The sequence below is a fragment of the Macaca nemestrina genome, chromosome 13 (genome assembly GCF_043159975.1).
Source record: "Macaca nemestrina isolate mMacNem1 chromosome 13, mMacNem.hap1, whole genome shotgun sequence".
NCBI lineage: Eukaryota > Metazoa > Chordata > Mammalia > Primates > Cercopithecidae > Macaca > Macaca nemestrina.
In genome coordinates this window covers 73,222,283-73,246,612 of record NC_092137.1, presented here as the reverse complement: position 1 = coordinate 73,246,612, position 24,330 = coordinate 73,222,283, and the positions used below count along the sequence as shown (strand labels likewise).

The 24,330-nt window shown below is 55.8% G+C and overlaps 1 protein-coding gene across 1 annotated transcript; it reads right to left on the bottom strand.

Moving 5' to 3' along the window:
• Window positions 1-3,980: 3,980 nt before the first annotated feature.
• On the bottom strand, window positions 3,981-20,867 carry LOC105465257 (empty spiracles homeobox 1). Its single transcript, XM_011713579.3, has 3 exons — window positions 20,006-20,867; window positions 13,852-14,036; window positions 3,981-4,542 (listed from the first exon to the last, which is right to left on the bottom strand). The coding sequence occupies exons 1-3, from the start codon at window positions 20,523-20,525 to the stop codon at window positions 4,375-4,377; spliced, it is 873 nt and encodes a 290-aa protein (XP_011711881.1). The 5' UTR covers window positions 20,526-20,867; the 3' UTR covers window positions 3,981-4,374.
• Between the last annotated feature and the right edge of the window lie 3,463 nt (window positions 20,868-24,330).

The following is a 24,330-nucleotide window of genomic DNA, read 5'->3' as shown; positions in this document are numbered from 1 at the left end:
CTGCAACATCCCTGTGGGTTCCCCAAAATTTAATTGTTCCTGTAGTAAACTCTCCAAGTGCTCTATTTGAAGGTACCATCTGACTGATGCAAAGGTGTCCCCTTCCAGGACTGTCTCTGAAGGTGGGAGTAAGGCCCTCTGCTGAGTCAGGGGGAAGAGAGGTTTGGAGGGAGGGCAGCAGGGAGCTTTTCAACAGGGCGAGGCCTCAGCTGAGGCTGGGACCTGAAACATCGAGGGGCGCCATCCTGCACACCTGCCTGCTGTCCTCATGGACTCAACTGCAGGGGCGGGTGGAGAAGCAGGTTCAAGCAGGGTTTCAATTCCGCCAGACGGTGCAACCAAGGAACAGTGGGACATGGGTGTGTCGGAAAGAGACCAGAGTGGGCTGTGGCCTGGGGGCCCCCACAAGGTGCCACACTGCTGCAGAGGGAAAGGAGCGAGCCAGCGAATGGGAAGAGCTCAGGTTCGACGGGAAGACATCCGAATGAGTGATTTGAGAGAAGGCCCCATTCTGGGCTCTGATCATCCCTGAGAGAGGGTGGTGAGGGGGAGATGAGGGAATGAGAGGCTGGGATGCTAGGTGGGTTGTCCATGCAGACCCCAAGATCTGGGGGACAGGAAGACTGTAAGCCGTAGCCACAGCTTTTAACACATGAGGGGGCATGACCGGGCCACGCAGCCACAGACGGCACACGTGCACAGCCGCACACATGCACAGCCGAACGCCCACAGGCACCCACACAGTCACACTCACGCGCACGCCCACAGCCCTCCCAGACACTCCAAACACCCTCACATGCACTCACCCTCACACACACCCTAGACAGCAGATGGGGCGCTCGGGTAATTGGTTAAACCTGTTCCGATGTCTGGCTCCGCCTTGGCAGCGCCCGTCTGACAGGAAAGCTGGCTGGGCCTGCACCGCTCAGCCTGCTGGCCGCCCCTCCCCTCCTCTCCCCTTGCCTGCAGGGATGCCCTGGAGCGGGGCTATAGCAGAGGCCTGTGGGCCTGGCCGGTTCCCTCTGGACAGAGCCTGGTTCACTTAGCCAGGGCGCCTTGATGCCTCCCGGGAAGCCGTCCCAGCACGTGTGAGGAGGAGTTGGTGCAAACCAAGTGCAGAGATGCTAGGAGCGTGAGCTGTACTGCTGCGAAGGCCGTGGGGACGAGTCCTGGAAAGTTCCACGGACAAGAGGATGTGCAAAGATCAGTCCCTGAAGGTGAGGGTGTGGATGAGGCCACCAGGGTTCAGAACAGGCCCCCTGAGCTCCCTCTACTTCAGCCGCGCACAATTTGGAGCTCCTACAGGTGTTCATGATACCTCAGCCCACGAGTTCTGCAGGCCCCGGGAGTCCAGCCCAGCTGAGGGGAGTGGCTGACCTGGGCCCCCTCGGGGAAGGCCTGGCCACGCAGTGCCTGCACGCGGAGGCCACCAGCAAGCTACTGTCCGTGGGTCCTCACCCTCTGCAGGGCCCCTGCTCCCCAGGTGGGAGGAGCCGTTGGGGGAGGGAAGGGAGCAGCAGTCCTCGTCTTCTTCCCTTCTCGGCTGCATCTGTGTCTCTTCGAGAGAGACTTTGGTTTGTTCCCTGGAGAGGGCCCAAAAACTCCCAAATTAGCAAACCTGGCAAGCCCGCAGCTCAGAAAATAGTTCATCCTGATTCCATGTTTTTCAGGCTCACAGAAGCCTTTATTAATGAAGTCACAACACCAATATTTACCGTCTGCAGGGAGAGGCACAACATGGGGGGTGGATGGGAGTGCGGCAGGGACTCCCCGCCCCGCCCCCCGCAGGCCTGGCCTCGGGAGATTGGCAGGTTTCCTTGGATCCCTTCCAACCCTTTATTCGGATGACAGGGGGTGCTCTGCTGTGATCTTCCTGGACCCCCTCCCCGTACCAAGTGAGGCAGGATCTTGAGAGGAACAGCTCACCCCGTCTCTGTCCCCCACTGGGGCCAAAAGGATGACTCTTCCTCCCACCTTCCTTCCACACCTGGGCATGTGTGCTCCCAGAAGTGATCCCACCTGCTTGGCAGTGAGGGTCGCCACGTGGGTTAATCTGGATTAGGACTTTCAAGACTCGCAGAATGCATTCCTGACTGATGGAGGGAGAGGGGTGTTGGGATGGGACAAAGCCCTTTGGTTTCTAGCATTGACTGGACACAAGTGAGGTGGGCAGAGGCGGCGGGGGAGACACTGAGAGTGCGAGTGGGATCTGGGTCTGTGCTCCCAGCAGAACGACCTTATGTGCTTGGATCCCTGCATGTGGCCCAGGCAGCAAGGCTGGGCCTCTGACATCTTTCCAGTGAGTTCAACATTGATCAAGCACCCGACATTCCAGGTGGGAAGAACAGCATGAGCGAAGGCACAGCACAGGGAAAACCTGTGGCTCCCTCAGGGACAGGGATGGGGATGCTGAAGCAAAGGGTACCAGGAGCAAGGCAAGAAGATGGGGCAGAGGGGCTCAGAAGGGGGTGACTCTGCCCTGTTTGGGTGCAAGGAAGAGAAATCTAGCTGCAGCATGGAGGGCCTCCTTTGAAATGGGCCTCATCCTTGACATTCACAGAAACCTCCCTAGAGGAGCAGGGCCCAGGCCAGGCCAGTGGCACGAGCTGGGCAGGGGGGCAGCGGGGGGGCTGCACTAGGGAGGTGTGGTTGGGAAGCCAGTCTAGACTCAACCCACTAGATGGGAATGGATGGGGCTGGGGAAGAGGAGAGGAAGCTTGAGGAAGATTCCCAGGTTTCCCGTAGCTTGGGAAACTGTGTACATGGCTAATGCTTTTTGCCGAGGTGGGTGATCCTGGAGAAGCACAGATGGGAGGTGGGTCCTGCTGTGGATGTATTGGCTTTGAGGTGCTGAGGGGCAGGGGGTGGACCAGGCAGCTGGCTTGATGGGTCTGCAGCTCAGCAGAGGTCAGCTAAAGACACAGACCAGGGAGCCAAAGAGAAGTCCTGGAAGTGGATGTGAGCCCCCGAGGCAGAGGGCACAATGAGGAGGCAGGGAGAGCAAGGACTGACCTGGGGGTGGCCAGAGGTGACAAGGCATGGATGACACTGAATGAGCTCAGGCTGGAGGAGGAGTCAGAGCTACCGAAATGAAGGCAGAGCAGGGTGGGAGAATCCAGGAGGGCATGGCCAGCAGATCGGGGAGCAGGTGAACCCAGACAGGAAGTGGTTGAGTTTGGCCACAAGGGAGTGGCCAGCGACTGTAGTTGGTGACTGTCAGCACCAGCAGAATGGTGGCATGGAGGCCAATGAGCAGAGGTTTCATGAGCACATGGGAGGTGAAGAAGAAAGAGGGGTCTAGATGTCGTAAGGGAAAGACTTAGGAATGCAGATATGCTTGTCAGGAAACCTTCATCCTGACAAGTGGGACAAACAAAAGGGCAGGTGAACATAAGAGCTCAGCGGGTCCCAGCGCGTTGCTCTTTCTTGGGCTGAGGAGGCCGTGAGTCACTGGGGACTGGATGCAGGCTCAGCCTTAAGTCCTATCTCTGTAGTCTTAACCTGCCCAGGGGTTCCCCCAGGACAGGTGAGCATCCTGGTGGGCCCACGACTTTGGTCTGGAACCGTCAGCCTTTGTGAGTGGTGTTCCCTCCCCCAGACCCCAATCCTCCCTTCCTCTGGTTTCTCCTCAACTGGAGAAGCCACCAGAGTCTCTAGGCAGAGGGAAGCACTGTCTCCCACTGAACTACCTGGGCCTGATTCCCACCCCTCAATATGTTAAGAAAGACCTGGGCCCGTCCTCCCTCAAGATACAGGGTGGCCCTTCCCTATGTCTAGCCTGTTTCTCTTGCTGTGGAGCTGGAGGTAGAGACCAGGGTCTCCCAACAAAAGAGAAGAGTTAATGAATTACCCTTGCCCCCCTCCACCAGTACCCCACCCGGGCTCCCAGGCCCTGAACGCATTTGCTCTACCAGCCCCCACTGGCCCTCAGAGCCGGAATCTACCACCCCAGGCTCTGGGGCTGGAGCTGGATGCCCGTGTCATTAAGAGAGAGACTTTTATTATTCCCATAGGGAAGGGAGACACTGGGGATCACTAAACTACAGTGGTGCCTGGAAAATAAATTAAAACAGAAACGCATCAAAACAAAAGGGAGATTGGAGACACGGAGAGCAGCTGGGAGGCTGCGGTGGCGGGCGGACCCGCCCAGGCAGGCAGGCTCTCCGAGGAGAAGGCCAAGTGGTCCCAGGCCTCAGCCAGCCCATTGCTTGTCCCTCTGTCAATGGCAGCCCCGGACTTCAAGCCCTGTGGGGCCATGACTCCAGGCCTCCCCGAAGCCTGGCCAGGGAGTGGCCAGAGTCCAGCTTGGGCCCACGCAGGGGCCTGGCCAGCAGCAAGCAGCACTCTGCCCTCGTGGGTTTGTGGTGGCCCACCCTAGTCATTGGAGGTGACATCGATGTCCTCCCCATTGGCCTGCTTCGTGGCGATGCGCCACCGGTTGATGTGATGGGAGCCCTTCTTCTTCTGCTCGGACTCAGGCCCTTCCTCCTCCAGCTTCTGCCGTTTGTACTTTGTCCTCCGGTTCTGGAACCACACCTTCACCTGGGCCAGGGAGGGAGGGGCACGGATGAGAAACTCAGGAGGCCCCCAGAGCAGCCACTGGGGCCTCAACACTCAGGCCGAGCTGAGAGCCTGATGGGAAGACCAAGGCTACATAGGGTTAGGGCCCCCAGGTCGGGGTCCCCTCTGGCCAGCTGCCCCCATGGGTCTAACATTCACAGAAGGGGATGGCGGGGCAGGAAGAGGACACAGTGGGCCAGAGAGGAGGATGTTTTTCCTGTTCCTCTCAAATAAAGGGTCACGGAGCTGCTGCGCATCCCAGCTCCTCTAGCCCCAGCAAAGCCAAGCCAAGGTGGAGGAGCGCAGGCTCTGGAAGCTGGCAGACCTGGGACTCCAGGAGTTTCTAGAGGAGAGATCATAATCGCTTCTTCACAGAGTGGATGTGAGTAGTAAACGAGGGAGCCTATGACCCACTGCGTGGGTTCCCATGAGCTCCCACAGGGCCTAAAGTGGACAGTACCCCGTGGGCCAGCCCCATGCTCTTTTCCATTCACAGAGGCAGAGTGGGCATGGTTTCATAACCAGGAGGTGGCGTTTATACCAAGAGCAGGGCCTGGACAGCCAGACTACCCCTGGGGGCACAGAACCCGCTGCTAGAGACTCCAGCCTCACACACTGTGTGGTCTCCTTCTTCAGGGGAGGCTTTCTTAGCAACCTCATGTAGCTCTCTCCCACCCCTCCTCAGAAGTGGAGCTGTAGAGGCTGGAGCTGGGCAGGTGGGGGGCCTTGTCCCTCAGGTGCCAGCTCCTCAGGGTAGTGAGGCCTCATTCTCCTTGGACAGACAAGGACAGGGAGGAGGCGGGTCTGAGGACAGTGTTCTGCCCTTCACGGGCAGCTCCAGACCTTCTGTCCCCACAGCACTGGCTCCTGCAGCCCATCCAGATGCGGGGAACAGGTCACACAAGGAACAGTCAGGAGAAGCCCAGGGGACAGAAGCGAGCTCCACTTTGAACCCAGGGAGCCCCCTCTTCTGTGTCTGGCAGTGAGAGCCCTGGCAAGGTACGGGGTGGGGTTCGAACAGAAACTGGACAACCATCCTCCATGTTGGAGGAGGCATGAGGCAGAGGACAGGTCTATGGTTCTAAGCCACGTCCTCCAGGAAGCCTCTTTTCCCTCCTCCTCCGGTATCTGTTCAGTGTCCAGGACACAGCCCTTAATGTCCTCTCATGCATAATCTGGGAGGCTTGTCCTGGCTCCTGGACTGGCCTTCGTGCTTGTGGGCTGTGGAGAAAGCCTTCATCTGTCAACTCTCCCTGACTCCGTGGTTCTTTACTTGGCTTTGCAGAGTCGGGCCAGACCCACACCGTCTTCAGTGTTGGCAGGAGGATCCTAGGTACTGATTCTCAGCTAAGTCCCTTCCCCCTCGGGGCTTCAGTCCTTCATGCATAGAAGAAATGTTCTGGGGACTCTTGCAGTGCCAGGGCACCTCTTGGATTCTTGCTCCAGAGGGCCCCTGGGGGAGGAGGTGCAGAGGGCAGGCTACAAGGCCCGGATGGTTTCCAGGAAATGACAGCACATTCAAAAGCAAGTAGGTGTGGCCAACTGCAGCTGTGCAGACGGTGCTGCGTGGCAGAGTTGCGGGTGAGGAATGGTGGGTAGCCTCTTAGTTTTGGCAGCAGCAATGATGCTGAGGGGAGATCCTTGAACCCTGGGCAGGGCTGAGGGCAGGCCTCAGAAAGACTGCTAGGTCCAGCCCCTGCTCCCAGAGAACTGGGTAAAGCACAGGCCTTAGCCACAAGGCCAAGCAGTGCATCCAGAGGCAGACCTGGCCTCTGTGCCCTGCAGATGGTTTCATGCCCAGGAGGTGCTGCCCCTACACCCTTCCCAGGCAGTCCTCTCTGTCCCACCTACCCCAGGACCTCCCCTCACAGTCTCTTCTTGCCGGGACTTCCACTGTGCTATCTGCCCTGGTTTGAGAGCACTGATTTTAGAGCACTGGCACGGGGATGGGGGTAGCTGGCACTGAGTGCTTGCAGAGCAGCCAGCCAGGGTCTGGAAAGCTGGCCCAGGAAGGGTTGGTGCCCAGCCTCGATGGATGGAGTGAGGGCAAGGGGATTCTCCCCTCATTTCCAAACCCATAGCCTGGACATCTCACCTAGGCCGGCCGTGGAGGATGGCGGAGGCTCTGGGCACAGGCTGCTGGACTCCAAGCCCACCTATCTTTGGGCGCAGGGCCACCTGGACCCTGGGTGGTTCTCAGCACAACCATTTGGCAGCAGCCTCGCCCCTGCCCCCCACCCTGGAGCCTGCTGTGACTGTGCCAGCCAGTGGGTGGGTGAGCTCACCCTGCCTCCTGCGCATGACTCAGGGCCGGATGCAGGGCCGGGGCGTCATTCCTGAGTAGCCCAAGTGGGCTGGCCGAAGGTGACCATCAGGTGATGCAGGCAGTACCAGGGACCAAGGGCCCTTTTCTGTACCTTTCTCCTTCCACACGCATTTCCAAGTGTCCTTCAGGAAGGAGACTGACGGTCACATTGGCCTGTAGTGGGATGGGCCCAGCATGCTGCCCTTGTCTAGCAACACTGGCTCAAAGAAGGAAAGCTTTGGATGGCGACTTCAGGCACAGGATAGGCCAGAGGCAGCTTCCTAGGGCACCCAAGTGAAAGGTGATTCTGAGTATTTTCTCCATGAAAAATACTGGGGTCAAGTAGGCATCTCTCTAGAAGCAGGGACATAAACCCTCTCCCTGTGCAGCCTGGCCATCTTCCGGAGAACAGCCTTGGGCTGAGTGTCCAGATGCTGTTTACAAAGACTGCAATAACAGGGTGGTGCTTATGACTTCATAGCATTAGTGGAAACGCCAGGATGCACAGGGCTGGCACAGTGTGATCATAACCATAGAAAAACAAAATCTACACATGGGGAAAAAAGACTAGAAGGAAATGTACCCAAAGTGTGGGTGATGTTTCTTTCTTCTTTCTACTTTTCTGAATTTTCCTTAATAGATTATTGATAATGGTAGTTATTTTTTACTGGGTAAAAGAAAAGGAACTGGGCTCTGAGGGTATTAGGAGATGAGAGTGACATTTCATGACCTCTCCAACCTACAGGCAACTCTAGATCCTCCAGACCCCCTTGCCCTAGAGAACACAAGCCCTGGAAAGGAGCTGGATCATACGGTGTGGCTTGGAGGCTGGATCTGTCCTGCACATGCCTCCCCATCCCCAACACAAACACACTACTCACCCCTCTCTAAGCCCCAAGGTACAGTTGGAATGTTGGCTGGAGGACCCCTTGCCCACTCTGACCTCTCTACTGTAGCAAGAGGTCCCTTGTGGTCTCCCAAGTCCTCACTTCACTGAACGTCTCAGTTTCTCAGAGGCCAGATCCTTCCAAAAGTCTCTGTTCTCCTGAGTTACCTAACCTGGAATACTCTCCTTAGCCTTCAAGACACTGACCTGATGTTCCTTGATGGGCCTGCCCCGTCACCTGCCTGTAGTTCCTTAGTACCTCTTCCCAGTCTCGGTAACAGTGACCCCCACTGTGCACTAATTTACTTATTTACATCTGTCTCCTCACCACACTATGAGACTGGAGAACCAAAGTGGTATGTTAGTCCCAGTGCCCTGCCCAGAGGACATGTTCCACGTATAGTCATCTGGCTGGACAGGCCTATGCTCTAGGCAAGAGGTACCTGGGCCAGACCTGGAAAACAGGAGAAAATGAATAGAAGAGGGGCAGAATTCTAATCAGCAAAGGGTTTGAGAAGTGCTCAGTGATAGAGAGACGGGATCTTTTTCTTAGTTTTGTGGACACTTTTGCAAGAGGGCCAGTTTTTAATATTCCACATGGTAAATTGGATTGGCCACTTTTAGGGGAAGTTGGAGGAGGGAGACCTGCTGCTGGGCGGAAGAAGGGTTGGCTTGAGTCAGGCAGAATGAAGAAGGTGAAACTGCTATGGATGAATGAATCAATTTGCTAGAGGATTGATCAATGTATGCATTAATGAATGAAGACATGCATGCAAGAACAAAGGGAAAAATGAACTAACAAACAAGCAAATATACAGCTCCAGCCAATATTTCAGAACTAATCAGACTTTACTTTGGAATAATCTATTTTGAATGAACGAGGTCTGGATCCCTTCTTTTTCACCACTCCTGCAAATGGAAAGGTCTGTGGCTCCAGGCCCCTGCACACTTTCAGGTGAATAAGTGTCCTGTCGTCAAAGATTTCAAATATCCCAGAATGGACAGGAGCCTGGAGACATCAATCAAGTCGCCCCTCAGCCTACTCTCTTCCCTGGGGACCCATTTCCTATCATTTGATCATGTGGGCTGTTCCCACTCTCGAGGTCAAGCCCAATGCCATGCTAAGTTCAACCTTCACCCCAGTAAGCTGAGGTCACCTCCAGCTCCCCACCAACCATAACCATAATATCCCTAAGCCTCCCTGTCTCCTCCTCTTTCAGCCCAGCCTGGACCCTTCCTCTCTCTCAGGGAGACATCATAAGATTTACCTCAGGACATGTCCCCAGTCCCAGCTCCTCACAGAACCACTCTAATCTCCTTTATCTCCCCCTCATCCTCCCACACAGGACTCCTAGAACATGAGATGCAGAAGTTCTTGAAGAAAAGCCAAGACTTAGACAAGAGATATGGACACACCATGAGCTAGGAACAAATGTCTCTTGATTTCTTCCTAAAATTCAGGTCACTTGGATATCCCCCTCTTATCCATCCCTCTAAGGGCAGAACATTCCAGAGCAGGAAAGGACCCTCCAAATCCTCCTTTCCATGCCTCTGAGGGGAAAAAGCCATAGGCAGGTGACCGTAACTCCTGCCTCCCAAGATCTCCCTGCCTTGGACTCCAAGATGGTGGCTGGTCTGGACAGCTCCTGCTCTATCTTCATCTGCCTGCCTCAAACCCTCCCCTTCTTTCCCTCCAACGTAGGATCCTAAGCATTCCCCCAAGCCTTCCAGGTCTGAGGCCTCCCAGAGCCATCTTCTCAAGCATTTCTATCCTGATACCCCTCAGCCCACAGCTGTGACATCAAGGGGACCCTAGTCATTCATCCTGTGCATGCTTCACAAGTGTGCAAGCTTGGCACTTAGGCTTCATCACTCAGTGAGCAATCTTCAGAGCCACAGACCACGTTTCTGTACCCTTTGCCCTCACCGCTCAGCTAAACTCTAACCCAGACAAGGTCAAGAATCACCTGCTGATCTCTTCAGAGCAGAAGGAGTAGCTGGAAACACTGACCAGTTGATCAACCTGGAGCAACCAGGTGCTTTCTCTCACTTCCCCTAAAACTAACTTACCCCTACCCCCGACACACACGAACACACACTGAAGCATGCAAGCTGCACTCCATGTCATGTGACTGCCTAATGGCATCCAGTGTGTACCTATGCTATCATCTGACCTTTGGGCATCAATCACATGAAGCCCGCTGGTGCCCCACATGGTGGGCAGGCACATGTTGCACACACCCATTACACACACTCATTAAACTTGAGCCTCTGCAATGACCCAGGCCCAGGTCTGCCCAACCAGCCACCAGGACTGAAGCTTAGACTGGTACCTTCTTGGTCATACTCCAGGGTGGCACCGAAGCAGTGAGGAACAAGTCATTAGAACCTGAAGGGAGAACTAGCCCTTGCCCAGGGCTCTTCCCTCACCTCCTAGATTGAGGCACTGGCCATCCCAGCACGAATACCCCACTCCCATTAAACATACATAGTCACCCAGGTTGCCCACCTCCCAGCACCCGGCTGAAGTTTTGGGAGTGCACGGACCTCTGAGCTCTGGATTAAGAGCTCACACACATACTGATCTGAGTAACCAAGAAGTTTTATCCACAAACTGGTATATGCGTAATTTAAATCAACAATCAGCTGTGAAAGTACAAGGGAAAGATAGGAGAGGGACAGGGAGGCAGCAGTGACAGCAGAGAGCAAGGGGAATGATTGATAAAGTCAGTGTGTATTTGTATGGGCAAAGAGAAATGTGCTCATTAATTCAATACATGTTTATTGAGCATCTACTCCATCCCGGGCACTGAGCTGGGTCCTGTGAGAAATAGACAGGCTTGGCCTCTGCCTCCCAGAACTAAGATGCTCAGGCCTGTTACTCATCACGATCACCCAAAGAACTGTTTTTAAACTTTTTCCTGTACCCTATCCTGGACTTCCTAAGAGAATCTCCTGGGTGAGGCCCAGGAATCTGTATTTTAAGATCTCCCTGAGAGATGCATGCTGCTGGTCTACAGATTGATGTTTGGACATGGCAGATAATTAAGTAATAACAACAAAGTTTGATGCAAATCATGATAGGCAGGGGTTGTGTGGTGAGCTCTGAGAATGTGGAGGAGGGAGTGTACAGAAACACAGAGAAGTAGAATGTAGAGGAGCCACAGAAACTCAGGGCTAGAAAAAACCCTGGAATTTGTGTCATTCAATCTCACAATTACAGAAACCGAGGCCCAGACCCAGAGAGAAGACAAAGCCAGAGCTAATAAGATAATAGATAACCATTACCAGACATATGGATATACTGTTTGTCAGTTGCTAAATAGCTCGATGGAGATGAAGTTTGAGATGAATGGTGGACACACGGAAGGTAAGATAGATGACAAAGATAATGAACAAATGGGTAATTAGTTCTTATTGTTAGGAAGAACATATAATTAATAGAAAAATCGGAAATATAAATTAGCCAGTTTTGGGGAGGCAGTTTAATGAGAGCAGACAGAAGTAGATGGCTAGATGTAAAACAGCCACGGGGAGGGACAAATCAGAGAGCTCTGAGAGACAGATACAGATATTAACAGTAGAAATGCATGGCAGGGGGGTTGATGGGGGTGACTGATGCCTGACAAATAGCTCATAGCTGGAAATGACAGGTAAGCTTGCCTGGTAAGTACCAAGAGGTGGATAGAGAAGTAGTTAATTATATAGCCTGGCTCCAAATGATAAGTTATGAGGGCAACAGAAAGGCAATGTTGATGATGGAAACTGCATAAGGCAGGAAAAACACTGGACTAAGAGGACACCCAGGTTTGGATCTTCTTATGCTTCTAATCCAACATACTACCTTAAAGGGAAGGGACTAGGGACGGGGATTAATATTATTTGAGCTCATATGAGGTACTTTAGTCATTAAACAACCTATTTTCTCGATGAGGAAACCAGAGCTCAGAGAGGTTAAGTGACTTGCCCAGGGTTACACAGTTAAGTTAGCAGGGAGGCAGGTATTTAAAATCGTGTTTGCCCACCTGGGAAGCTCTGCCCAATCCATCTCTCCATCTCAGGGTCTTCACCTGGAAGGACAGGCTGCCACGGGAGATTCCTCAGGCTAAAACCTCCCCTCATTCTTTTTGTTGTACCATATGCAAAAAGCAGCTCATTTACAGACGGGAAGAAGATTAACCCTAAGTTTTCATAGTTAATGAAGCTGGATACATTTATGTTATTCTATCTGGTTTTGTTTTAAATATATGTTTGAAATGTCTCATAATAAAAATGAAAGAAACAATCAGTCCGTCTACTAACTGGCATTGTTAGGAGCAAATATTGACAGGCATCTAGGTTCAGTTTGAAAGAGAGTTAATTAAAAATGCTCTCACTGAGCTAAAAAATTGAAAGTTTAAAAACAATGACATTATTTCAACAAGTGTTAATCTGTGGGTGGTAGGATTAAAAACCATTTTTGTTTTCTTACACTTCTGCAATTAAAATTTAATAAATATTACTTTTTAAATGAGGTTAATTATAAACACCATTCTTAAACTAACACCTTGTTTCAAACAATAATTTTAAAACACTGCCAGAAGGGAAAAGGGAGTGTTATTTTATTAACTTATATTTTAAAAACATATCTTTCTTTGAAACGTTTTTAAATTAACTCTTGTTTTGTAAGCTTTTCCCCTGCAGTTAGAACAGCCCAGCAAGCATGTCTGAAAACGCACGGGTCCTGCCTCTGACCCATGAGCGATTTGTAGATTGTTAAGTGGGGCATCAGACAGATATGACAATAGATGCCAATAATGCCACCAAAGGAGGAGAGGGTGAGGTCCGCCGAAGAAAGCTGGGGATGAAGTTTGGGTCTAGGCTCCCTCACTAAGCCCCCTTCCTACTCTGGCTGCTAAAGGGAGGCTCCGGCTGCCCCCCATGCCGGGCATCTTCTCACTGCCCGGGACTTGGGAGGGGACGATGGTGTAGTAGGGGCGAGACCACGAGGAAAAGGGGAGCGGAAGGTGAAAAGTCAGCCGGGAGGTAGCTGGGGGACCGTGGAGCTGGCCTCTCGCAACTCTGGGAGCCGGCAGGCACGCAAGGCCCATCCAGAGACTGAAATCCAGCTCCAGGGCAGCAGCTAGGCTGAGGGTCGCTGAGCCCCACTCCAACACGTCGGACCCGGGTGGACCAGGAGCTTATGCAGTGATCCCCAGGCAGCATTTATTTATGGCAAAGTCTACTTACAATGAACCCAAATCCACCTCCCTATAACTTTCATCTAATTCTTTAATTTTTTCCCTTAAATTAATGATCATTTACAAAAACACTACACGGTAATTGTTAATTTCACTCAGTTCAAGCCCAGACGCCGTTGGGGTTTATTCCTTCTCCCATGCGACAGCCTTTCCAGTGATTCAGAGCAGCCCCTGAGTACCCGGGGTCTATTTCCCACCATGCCCAGGCCCCTCAGATGCTCTGCGCACGCACACCGTGGCTTCCACAGCCCTACCAGACGGCCTGGGCCGGATCAGAGGAACCCTCGGGCCCCAAGCAGGGGCTGGCCCCTCCCTGGCTAAGCCCCTCTGTTGGTAGTCTGAGGACACCTGGGCTTTCTCCCCAGACCCTCCCTTGGCTGGTGGGCAGCCAAGGCCCCGGAACAGCAGCAAAGCCAGTGCGGACTGGCTCCCCGCAGGACTATGAGCGCCCCGGCACAGTGGCGGGAAAAGGGCTGCAGTAATGCCAGGGCTGGGGCCAGCTCCAGTGGCCTTGGTGCTGCCTGCGCTGCCCTCTCCCCAGGCGACCCGCTTCCTCCAGAGAACCTGGTCCCTCTGTGAGGAGCTTTGGGAGCCGGGCTCGGGATGCAGTTTGCATTTACTCTGCCTCCTGCTAGGTCCTTAGCGCTTGACAAAAGTCCTGCGGCCTCAGCAGGCTGCACGCAGTCTCCAGGAAGGGGCTCTAAATTAGACAGGCTTGACTGCAGCGCCGCGAGGAAGGGGGGCTTTTTGGAACCCAGTGGTGCTGGGCTGGGGCGGGCTCAGGGCCTCTCCTGCACCCGCGCACCCTCACCTCGCCCTGGGCTCCGGGCGCTGGGCAGGCCGCGACCGGGGGTGATTACCTGCGTCTCGGAAAGGCTGAGACTGCCGGCCAGCTGCTTCCGCTCGGCGCCCACCACGTAGTGGTTCTTCTCGAAGGCGCGCTCCAGCCGCAGCAGCTGCGAGGGTGAGAAGGCCGTACGGATCCGCTTGGGCTTGCGTGCGAAGGGGCCGTGCAGAAGCAGCCCGTCCTGGGGCACGTCGCTGGCTGCGGCCCCGCCGCCGACGGCAACACACGCAGGTACAGACAGAGAGAAGGGGCGCCGTGAGCCGGGGCCCGGCAGAGCCCGGCCTCCCGCCCTGCTCCCACGCGCCCTGCCCTCTCTATTCCTTGACACGCACACACACGCCATTTCTCCCTTTGCCCTTTGGCCACCCCCTCCCTAAGTCCACTCCCCTCCTCGACACCTCCCCACACTAGAGAGCCACTCCGCGGGGGTACGCGGGGAATAACAGCACTCCAGATCCCTCTGTTAGGCCAAGAGATGGGTCCAGGCCGGACAAGGCGCCGACTAGCCCAAATCCACAATGCCTGGGGCAGCGGAAGAGGCCAAGGGGTGGCGAAGAAAAGTCCCTTGGCTCTCTTTCTCCGTCCTTTCCCAGAGGCGCTGCCCTGGCTGCCAGTCCCAACGATTTGCTTTTAGTTAACTGGTCGCAAAACATCTCCCTCCAAGAGGACCCAGGGTAGAGGCAGGGCCGGGGGTCAGGAAGGTGATAAGGGGAGCAGCGGTGTGCCAGGCACACCCTTGCCAAACACAGATTCAAGAACTAGAAGGTACCCAAGGAGCAATCCCTTCACACCTGCTTGCACTAGTCTTGCGGCTGAATGCTCAGGCTACTAGCTCATTAAAAACTCCTGCCAGCAGGCTCTAGCTCTGTCTTGCAGAGGGTATAAATAGGCCAGTGGCTAGGTCAGTGGTCCAGGCAGCACCTGCAAGTGGAAAGTCAGGCTTCTTCTTCCCCTTTCTCCACCTCTCTCTCCTCCAGGCCTTGGCTGTCCAGAGACCCAGCCTCTAGAGTAAGCCCCCAAACCCCTACCCCAACACACACACTGGAGACTCCAAGTACTGTCTGGTGGGAAAAGCTTCATCCCTGCTTCATCCCTGAATAGTCCCTTGCTAAAGAAACATGTGTATAAATATCTAGATGTCATCTTTCTCTCTAATATATATAGATATAGATATATTGGTTTCTGCATGGGCGTGTGTAAATATATGTTCCAGCCTCCCTACTGTCTTTTTTTCCCATCTACTGTATAGGATTTTTAGAGTGTGACTGTCCCTTAGCAAATGTTGGCCAGCATAGGGACTCAGCTCCCACATGCAGGAGGAAGGGATAACACTGGACTGGATGAAGCTGGGGTAGGGGAGATGGGGTCAGAAACTATCAATGCCAAAACAAGCCTCTACCCACAGCCCCTGTCTCAATGAACCCCCCCCCCTCCGGCCGCGCCCCGCAACTAGGCCCTCACACAATCTCTGGCTTGGTTGCACATGCTAACAAGACTCAAAACAGGCCCTGACAAAATCACCCATGGATTCTCATGCAAGGGCACATAACAGCCTCCTGACGCACCAACAACACAGAACTCTAGATGGAATATTTTGACAGAATTAGCTCTTGGGACTGACTGATCCAATTAATTTCTTCAGAGATGGCTACTGGTTGGACTTGATTTGACCTGTTGTTTTGCTCTAAGACAATCACCTGGATAATTCAGTTAACATCTCCCATCTCTGGAAACATCTATGTAAGTGAAGCAAAAGCACATAATTGAGATGCTGTAGCTAAAACTCTCCAGGTAACTTATTGGTGGAACTTGCCTGACCTTACTTACTCCAAGTCTCTGGGCTGTGGATACCTAAACAGGCCAAGTTTTTGCTGGAGTTTTCTGTGGAAAAGAGTTGCTAGGATTGTGGGGTAGTGCCTGGGAGGGGTCAGTCAATAACCTCCAGTCATCTTATCAATTTCAACTGGTTGGATCTGTGCAGCCACAAAAATGGTGGGACCACATCACAGGGAGATGGGTGAGGGACACCCCATTTGGTTATTCAAGTGGGGGCAGATCTAGGGCCCTCGGATCTGACTGAAGGAAGAGAAGTTTCACTTGGGATAGTGGAATAGACAGATGGTCAGGGAAGGTGGTCTGGCAGAGATGAGTAAAGAGCAGAAAAATATGGAGCCTGCTCCAGGTGGGGAATAAGGAAGATTAAAGTCTCGGGGGTGGGGCCAAGTGAGGTAGGCCAGGGAAAGGTGGGTGGAAAGCAAATGCTTCTTGTTGATGTTAATAACTTGCCTCAAAAAACAACATTGTTATGAACCTGGGTGAAGTCCCAGTAGTGGTTTCCTCTGGACAAATGAACCAGAGAGGGAGAGAGAAAGCCTAGCTCATCCCAGCATTGGCAGGGTTTGGCCTTAGCTGCTGGGCTGGCCCAGGTTGGTCAGAAGTGAGGCTGCAGTGTGGAAAGCCCAGTAAGTGTGTGTGAATAGGATGCAGAGGTGTGAAGGGCAGTGTGGGGCTGAGGAAGCAGGTTTGCAGTCTGCCCCAGTGTCTGTCACTTAGTGACTATTTTGCGATTCTGTGGTATATGTCAGTCACCTGAGTGGTGGAGTGCTCTGTGTTTGTCTTTATAAACCCAGATGAGAGGATGAAGGCAACAAGCTTCTGTCCCAACATATATGCCCCTTTGCCTCAAGTCTGGTTATTTTAGGGGGATGCTAGGTTGCTTTGGGTCTACCTTACTGAGAAAATGGGCCCAGGTCATTGTCATGTCCAGTTGTGGTAGATAGCATGTCTCCTAAAGGGTATATTTACATGCAAGTGCAAAAACACAGGGGTCCTTCTAAACCCATCACAGAGAAGCAGGAGACTGCAGGATGAGTCAAGATGCTAAGTGATGACAGGTTATTTAATTCCAAAAGAATAAGGACATTTCCCTGTTAGAAAGCGGATATTCAGTACAACACCAAACATCCTGAGAAACAGATCAATTGCTACATGTTTCCGCAAAGACAAGGGTGATGCCTTAGGTGCCCAAGTACCTGTACCCACCCCCCTCCCGACCTGTGGGAAGGAGGCCTGAACCACCCCTACCAAGGGTTCAGTTTCCCTTGCCTGGACTACAAGGGCAGAACAAACTTGGGGCTGGAGTGCGGCCTGTTTGGACGCAGTAATTCCGGGCTGTGAGAACGGGCTGTCAGTTTCGGACTAGGACAGTTAGCAAAGTGGAAAGGGACTGGTATGGCCTTCCCTGGAGCTAGGGAAATGAATACCCCTCTCCCCCCACCCCCGGCCTCCCTACCCCTCCGATTTTTCTACAGTCACTCTTTTAGGGCCCCTTCAAGGCAATGGCTGGGAACTAGCACTAGGAACTCCCAGGAATGAGGCGGCTGGAGGTAGGAGCTGGGGATCCGAAGCACCCGGGTCCGAACTGCAGTCTTCGAGCTGCAGTGTTCGCTGGAGAGGCCGCCGCCGGCCGGGGGCTCGGGGCCGGACGGCTGGGCGGAGGGCCCTAGGGCTAGGAGAAGGAGAGGCAGGACAGGCGGCGGAGATAACCTCATTCCCCGTCCTCCTGCCAGAACAAAGGCGACCTTAGAAGCTCCGGCCCATTGTCGTTGCGGGTCCCGGGGCGCTGGGTCTCTACACCCCCCTCCCGGCGTTGCTCCTAGACCCAGAAAGTTCCTGATCTCGGGGAAACAGTACCGAAATGCGGCCCACTCCTGGTCTTCGCCGGCTCCTCCCCTTCGGGCCTCGCGAGCGGCCCCGACCTTTGGGGTCCAGGACGATTCCGCATTCGCTTTTCCCCTTCCACCACCTCGGTTAGCGGAGACGCCGCTTCCCTGCGCGCCGGGACCGCGCCGCCCGACCGCTGCGCACAGAGCGCAGACATGTTCCTTTTCGTTCGTGTGGGGTTTCGTTTGTTGCATTAAAACGGGGCTGAAATGAGCATCGCTGAGACCCGGTTCTCTAGAAAACGCGGCGCCGGAGGGCCCGAGACGGCTCGGCTCCCAGCCCCGCGGCCTGGCCGGGACTGGAGGGCGTGGAGCCGCCGGGGAGCGCGTCCGTCTGCAGCGGCGACGATGGACCGCGAAGCCACAGCGCTTCAGGGTTCGAAAAGTGCTTCAGTACCCAACGGATTTCCGGGTCTGAAAATGCAGCCACACTTGGCTCCATCTCCGCGTCCAGACTCGGTTCTTGAGAGAAAAATTCAACTGTTTGTGCAACTCGATAACGTACCCGCTGGGGCTGATGGCTCAGGAAGCGGCGGCAATTTCCAAGAGGGTTTTGCGAAGGATTTATCCGCCTCGCCTCGCCTGGCTGGAGACGCTCAGAGCTGGAGCTGGATTTTTCTCGAGGCGCCCCCGGCCCTCGGCGCCCGGAGGCGGGAACCGCGGTGCGGAGGGAGTCAGGGGCTGGATTCGAAGCCGAGGGTGCGGCCCAGGATACCGCCTCCGGACAAGCTGAACCCCTGGAGGCCACAGCACTTAGGAGCGGCCCCGCCCTCTCCTCCGAACCCCTAACCCTCCACCAGCCTCCAACCCGCCAGCCCCTCGGCCGCGGCGGCCCGCCCGCGGGCTCACACACCACCCCAACTACAACTCGGCCCTTGGGCGCCAGGTTTTGAGACCCAGGCTTCGGATCGAGCCCACGGAGGAACAGGGTAGATTGCTCAATTTTGAAGACATTCTCATGTTATCGGTAAACATTTATTTTTAAGTGGCAGAAACTCTTGCCCAAGGCAGATGACATTGTAGGCATTTTTGTTTTTTTCGGATTTGGATTTGGGCAAGCCTTTGAAATCTTCAAAGAGGAGACAAGGCTGCCCACAACCATTCTTATTCTAGTAATTACATTCTCTGGTTTTGTGGGATCTGCCAAGTCAGGATCTATTGGCCAGGTGGGACTGAAAAAATTGCCTGACAAATCGGGACCCGGGAAAGCGGTTTTCTGTGAAAGTCAATGTCAACAGATAATTTTCATTTTATTATCTAAATAACTGTGCCAAACATCTAATTGACTGTAGACATAGACTATTGACCGTCACATTAGCTCCCGGAGCGGAAGCTCCAGCCATGTCCCTTTCATTTGTTTCTCTAAAAGCCGGGTTACCTAGCTCTGAGCCATAGACCCTTCTCATAAGGCTGCAGTCTGGTCTACACTAACAAAATAAAACTGGAAACTAAAGTGATGACTGTACAAATCAAGGCCACTCTTTAAAATAAAATTTAGAAAAAAAAAAAAGAAAAGAAAAGAAAAACAAACTCCAACAAATTTCAAGGAAGAAAACGAACTCGAACAAATGCAACTCTCTTTTATTGGGGAAAGACAAATAATTGAAACGTGTCTCTGTGTGTGTGTGTGTGTGTGTAAGGCCACTGGAAGATCTTTATTAGCAAGCCGATTGCTGGGTGCAAACTCCGGGGTTCGGACGGGCTACGACCTTAAAAGCCCTCTGCCCCCGCCCCCTGCTCGGGAAAACCGTCCTCGGTACTCCAGCAGCCGGGTAGGCTCCCTCCCAAAGGCGACGAGCAACGGCGCAAGCCAGTTTGCTTACTGCAAACCTTCCCCACCTTGGGTAAGAGAGGCACGTGTGACTTGGAGAAGTCGGGCCAAGGTTGCCGAGAAATATCCCAAGACAGCCGGGCCCTCCACGCTGAACATTAACTCTCCGACTCGCCCTCCCCGCTGCCCTTGCTTCCCACAGAACTACAGCACGCGGATGGACTTTCCCCGGCCCTGACGCGCCAGCGAAGGCTGAAGTCTGGGAGGTGGTGGTGGACGTGCGAGCGATGCGTGGTGCCAGGTCAAGCCGGGTGGAGGGAGAGCGGGAGCAGTTGTACTCTGGGCTAAAACTAGCTCAGCCGGGAGAGACAATTGGGCAGGCCGTGGCGAGGGCCAGCAGAGGCTCCGACAACGCGCCTGGGCTTGCGTCCGAACTGATACATTTTCTAGAAAAGCCTGGAGGTCTCCACCTGCTTTCCTGAGAGGGAGACCAACGCGGCAAAGGCGCGGGTAGAGCCCGCACGGCTGTTCCCTGCTTGGGAATCTACCTCCGCGGACCTGCAGCCTTCCCAGCAGTAACTTCTGAACGGCCCCGCGCGCCCCCGAGCCTCCCCCGCATCGCCGCAGCGCGGGCGCCGGCCGGCCGCCTCGGCGGGCACAGCGTGGGCACTCACCCTGGAAGCGGTGGCCGAAGAAGCGGTTCCGCAGGACCCAGGGGTAGAAATGGAGAGGGTCCCGGTGCTGGGCGCCGAAGAAGGAGTGCGGGGGCTGCAGCGGGGAGGCGCCCAGCTGGTGCGCCGGATGCACGGTCAGCGCGGGGTGGTTCATGGCCTCGGGGAACACGAGCTCTGGCCCACCGTAGAGCGAGCGGCCCGCGCCCGCGGCGGCCGCGGCAGGGAAGCCACTCACGAAGGCCGCCTCGGCCGCGCTGGGGTGAGGGTAGTTGAGCGCCGTGGGCCGGAGCGGTTCCTCAGAGGCGGCCGCCGCCAGGAGATGGGAGCCCGCGCCCCCGCCGCCAGTGCCCCCGCCGGTGCCGCCGTCCTTGGCCACCAAGGACTCTATGGTAAAGCCGCGCTTGGCCGCGGGCTGGAACATGGTCGCAGCCGCGGGAGCTGTGCGAGGCAGCCGGGCTCTGGGGAGCGCTCCGCGTCCTGGCGCCGCCGCCGTGCGGGGTGTGCACCCAGCCAGGCACATGCACACCCGCCCGCACCCCTCACCTCCCACGCCCGCCCGCTTGCGCTCGGCCCCCGCGGGCGAGCCAGGCGCGGAGCGGCGAGGGGTGTGTGAGCGAGCGAGCGCGGGGTCCGGCCACAGCGTACAGCCAGGCGCGGCGGCAGCTGCGGCGGAGCGGGCAGCTCCAGGCGCCCGCACAGGCGCGGGCTCCGTGCGAGGCTGCGAGCTGCCGGTAAGGCCCGAGGGCTGAGCCCGGCTCCCTCCTATCGGAGTCCCGCTGGGACCGACCCCAGCCCCCGGTGTCCCCGCACTGCCCTGCCCGGCCCCAGCAGCCCAGCGCTGCGAGGCGCGAGTTAGCGGGCACCTGCCCCGCGCTCGCCCATTGGCCGCCGCTCACCTGCCCCAAGGTGGGGGGCGGGGCGGGGCGGGGCGAGGGACTGCGGGTGGGGAGGGAGCCCGCAGTCGGAGGCAAAAGCCGGACTGGAGCCTTCGCGGGGAGATTCAGGCCTCCTCCTCCCCTCGCCACTGGCTTCTCCTCGCGACTCCGCCCTTTAGCTGAGTCTGGTGGCCGCTGCCGCCGTCTCAACCCACGCGGGAACCGAAGAAGGCGTCCGAAGGGCCTGGGGGTAAACTCCAATCCCCGCCTCCCCGGTGTGTAGCTCAGCCTAACTCTCCCATTCGTCCTGGGATATCGTTCCAGTTCTCAAAGAACTTGGATCCGAGAGGAGGGTGGATGTTTGGGGTCCAACATATTGGTTTTCCCGAAAACCAGCTTTTTGCTCTCCTGCTCTCCGGGACTCTCCCACTCACCCACTATCGGCCTCCTGGGCCGCGGTCTGAAGCTGCGGCCTTGTTCCTGAGGTTTCGCGTTTTCTGGATGTCACGGGGGACAGCTCTGGAAAGGGGACGCTCACTGCCTTCACAAGGGGCCAGACGGGGCATTGCGCGGGAGAAGCCGCCGAAGCGGTCCCACTGCAACACTCCAGCTGTTCGCGGGGCTGGAAGCAGCTCCTGTGCCCAGCCACCGCGCCGCGACCAGCTCGGACCAGGACGGCGGGCCTCGGCACTGGGCGATCCACCTCCTCGCCTTCTCTGAGGCTCGGGGGGCTCAAGTGTCGGCGGGCCGGACCAGGCCAGGGCCTCGGAGACACTGTGGCTTAAATTGAAGCTGTCCAAGTAGCCGCAGCCCATCCCAAGAGAACACGCCGGCCGTCAGGACACGCAGAGGCAGCCTGACCTCCCTCGACCTTCACCTTCCACCTGCAACCGCGGAACCGCGGACGACTCTGCTCCGGCCAGTTTTTCTGTGTTGCGGACGAATTCCCTGGGGGCAGTTCTCACGACTGGCCGTGAGAGCCGGAATTCCGCAAACTTTCCCACCCCGACCTTCCAGGCCGCAGAAAGGCGGTGCTCCGAGGCCTAGGAGGGCGCGGGCAGCGGTGGGGAGGCTGGGACCTGGACCTTGCCAGCGCACTGTGGAGAGGAAGCCGCAGAGAGTTCCGCTTCCTCGCCGCTGCCGGGGTCCATCCTAGCGGCCTGAGCGCCGCCCGGGAGCGCAGATCCGGGCTGGGCCTCCTGACGCCCCAAGGCCAAGGGTCCACGCGCCGCGCAACTCTGCAGGGACTCCAGGCCGGGTCTTGGCAGCGGCCCGCCTGAGCGCCAGGAGCCTTGGTTTGGAGAGCGCTCCGGGCGCCCCGGCCGCCACAAAGCGGGTTAAAGTCTATTTTCCACTCCACTGCTCCGAAAAGCCCCCGCGCGCCGACGCCGTTCCGGCCCCCTTGGACGAGGTGGGGAGGGGCGGCCAGGGGCGGGGAGGCAAGGCGAGGCGGCCGCACCCAGCACTCCTCCGCGTCCTGGGAACCCCGGGGCCTGGCACGGCGGAGACACAGCAGAGGCGCCTTCGGAAGGAATGATGGAATCAGTGGGGAGCGCGTGTGTCTCTTTTGCTGGCCTCTCCGGAGATTTCCGGCTTTCTGTGATGGTCTTTTCCTCTCGTTTCTGTCTCAGGCTCTTTATTTTCCCCCTCTCCTGCCTCCCGGCTCCCCTCCCTCCCGACTTTTCCTCCTCTGATTTCTTCCCCCTCCTCCTTTTCACCACCCTCAGTCTGGGAAAAGGGGAAGCGCCGCCGAGTGGGGGACCAGGACCCGACCAGGCCGTATCTCTAAGGGGGCGGGGGTGCGGAGCTGGGCAGAGGTACAGAAGATTTTCGTTCCATATGGAAGGAGACAACGACGGGATTTTGTTGGAGCAAGGTTCCCACAGGGATGCGGGTTCAGTTGGATAAACGTTGCCTGGGCCTGTGCTCTGCGGCGACAGAGCAAGTGCTGGGGGCTGAGACAAGACGGGAGCCCAGCAAGCTGAACCCGGCCCCAGGGCCTTGCACTCCTAGCCTGGTAATGAATCCCACCCGTCCTGTCGCAGACCCCCGCCTCCTACCCCCACCGCAAGGCTGGCTAGGGGCCGCGAACTTGTTTAACTGGGCAGGTAGAGGAGCTTGGAATCTACCCACCGTCCTAGACTTCCATCTACACTGGCCACCTCCTTTCATTCATGTGGCTCTGGGTGTACTTGTTCATATCTAAATCGATAGACCTTTTATTACACCACCTTCCCTTGTGAGGCTTTCAAATGCTGACATTTCTATTCGGGAGGCTGAGGCAGGAAGATCTCTCGAGCCCAGGAGGTCGAGGCTGCAGTGAGCCTTAATCATACCACTGCACTCCAGCCTGGGCGACACAGGGAGATCCCATCTCTAAAACAAACAAACAAAAAAGTTGACATCCAGTTGTCTGTCATTAACTCCACTTTACAGATGAAGAAACAGCAGAGGATCAGTAACTTGAGTCTGGTCACCGTCTGGGTTGGGCTGGGACAGCCCAGGGGTCCCAGCCTGGCCTAGGTTCCACTCCCATTCCATCCCTGCCAGGATGCAGTCCCATACTTCCCCGGGGAGGAGGAGGGGGTTGGAATACGCTGGGCGATAGGAGTTCTGTTTTCTTTTTTTTTTTTTTTTTTTTTTTTTTTTTTTGAGACGGAGTCTCGCTTTGTGGTCCAGGCTGGAGTGCAGTGGCCGGATCTCAGCTCACTGCAAGCTCCGCCTCCCGGGTTTACGCCATTCTCCTGCCTCAGCCTCCCGAGTAGCTGGGACTACAGGCACCCGCCACCTCGCCCGGCTAGTTTTTTGTATTTTTTAGTAGAGACGGGGTTTCACCGTGTTAGCCAGGATGGTCTCGATCTCCTGACCTCGTGATCCGCCCGTCTCGGCCTCCCAAAGTGCTGGGATTACAGGCTTGAGCCACCGCGCCCGGCCGGAGTTCTGTTTTCGTCCTCCCTCACCCTTCGCTCTCCCAGCGCCCCTTTCTGTCGGCTTCCTTTCCTGTATTTCCCTAATTGTCTTCTTTTTCTTCCATAGCTCTGCTTATCTTTATCCCTTAGCTAGTTTCCTCTATTTTCACTCCTCTTAGGACCTCTTCTCTTGTCGTTTTCCCTGCAGCAAGTTAAGAGAAGAATTTGTCACCCTCAGGGGGTCTGTAAGCCTGCCGCTGTGTTCTGGATTCTGTATCAGTGCCCCCACCCCAATCTCCTCCTGTGCCATCTCCCCTGCCCTGTTCCTCCCAAACTCTCATACTGCTCCCTCTACCACCATCCCCCACAAATGATCTTATACACAAATACTTCCCCTCTTCACCACCGGACAGCTGCCCATCTTAACCAAAACCTGTTCCCCCCACCACCTTCTGTTCCCTGCCCTTCCTTTCCTCCCACCCAAGCTGCTGAGCTCTGCTAGAGACTGGAGGCTCCTCACGCTGGAGTCCACTATATCCCA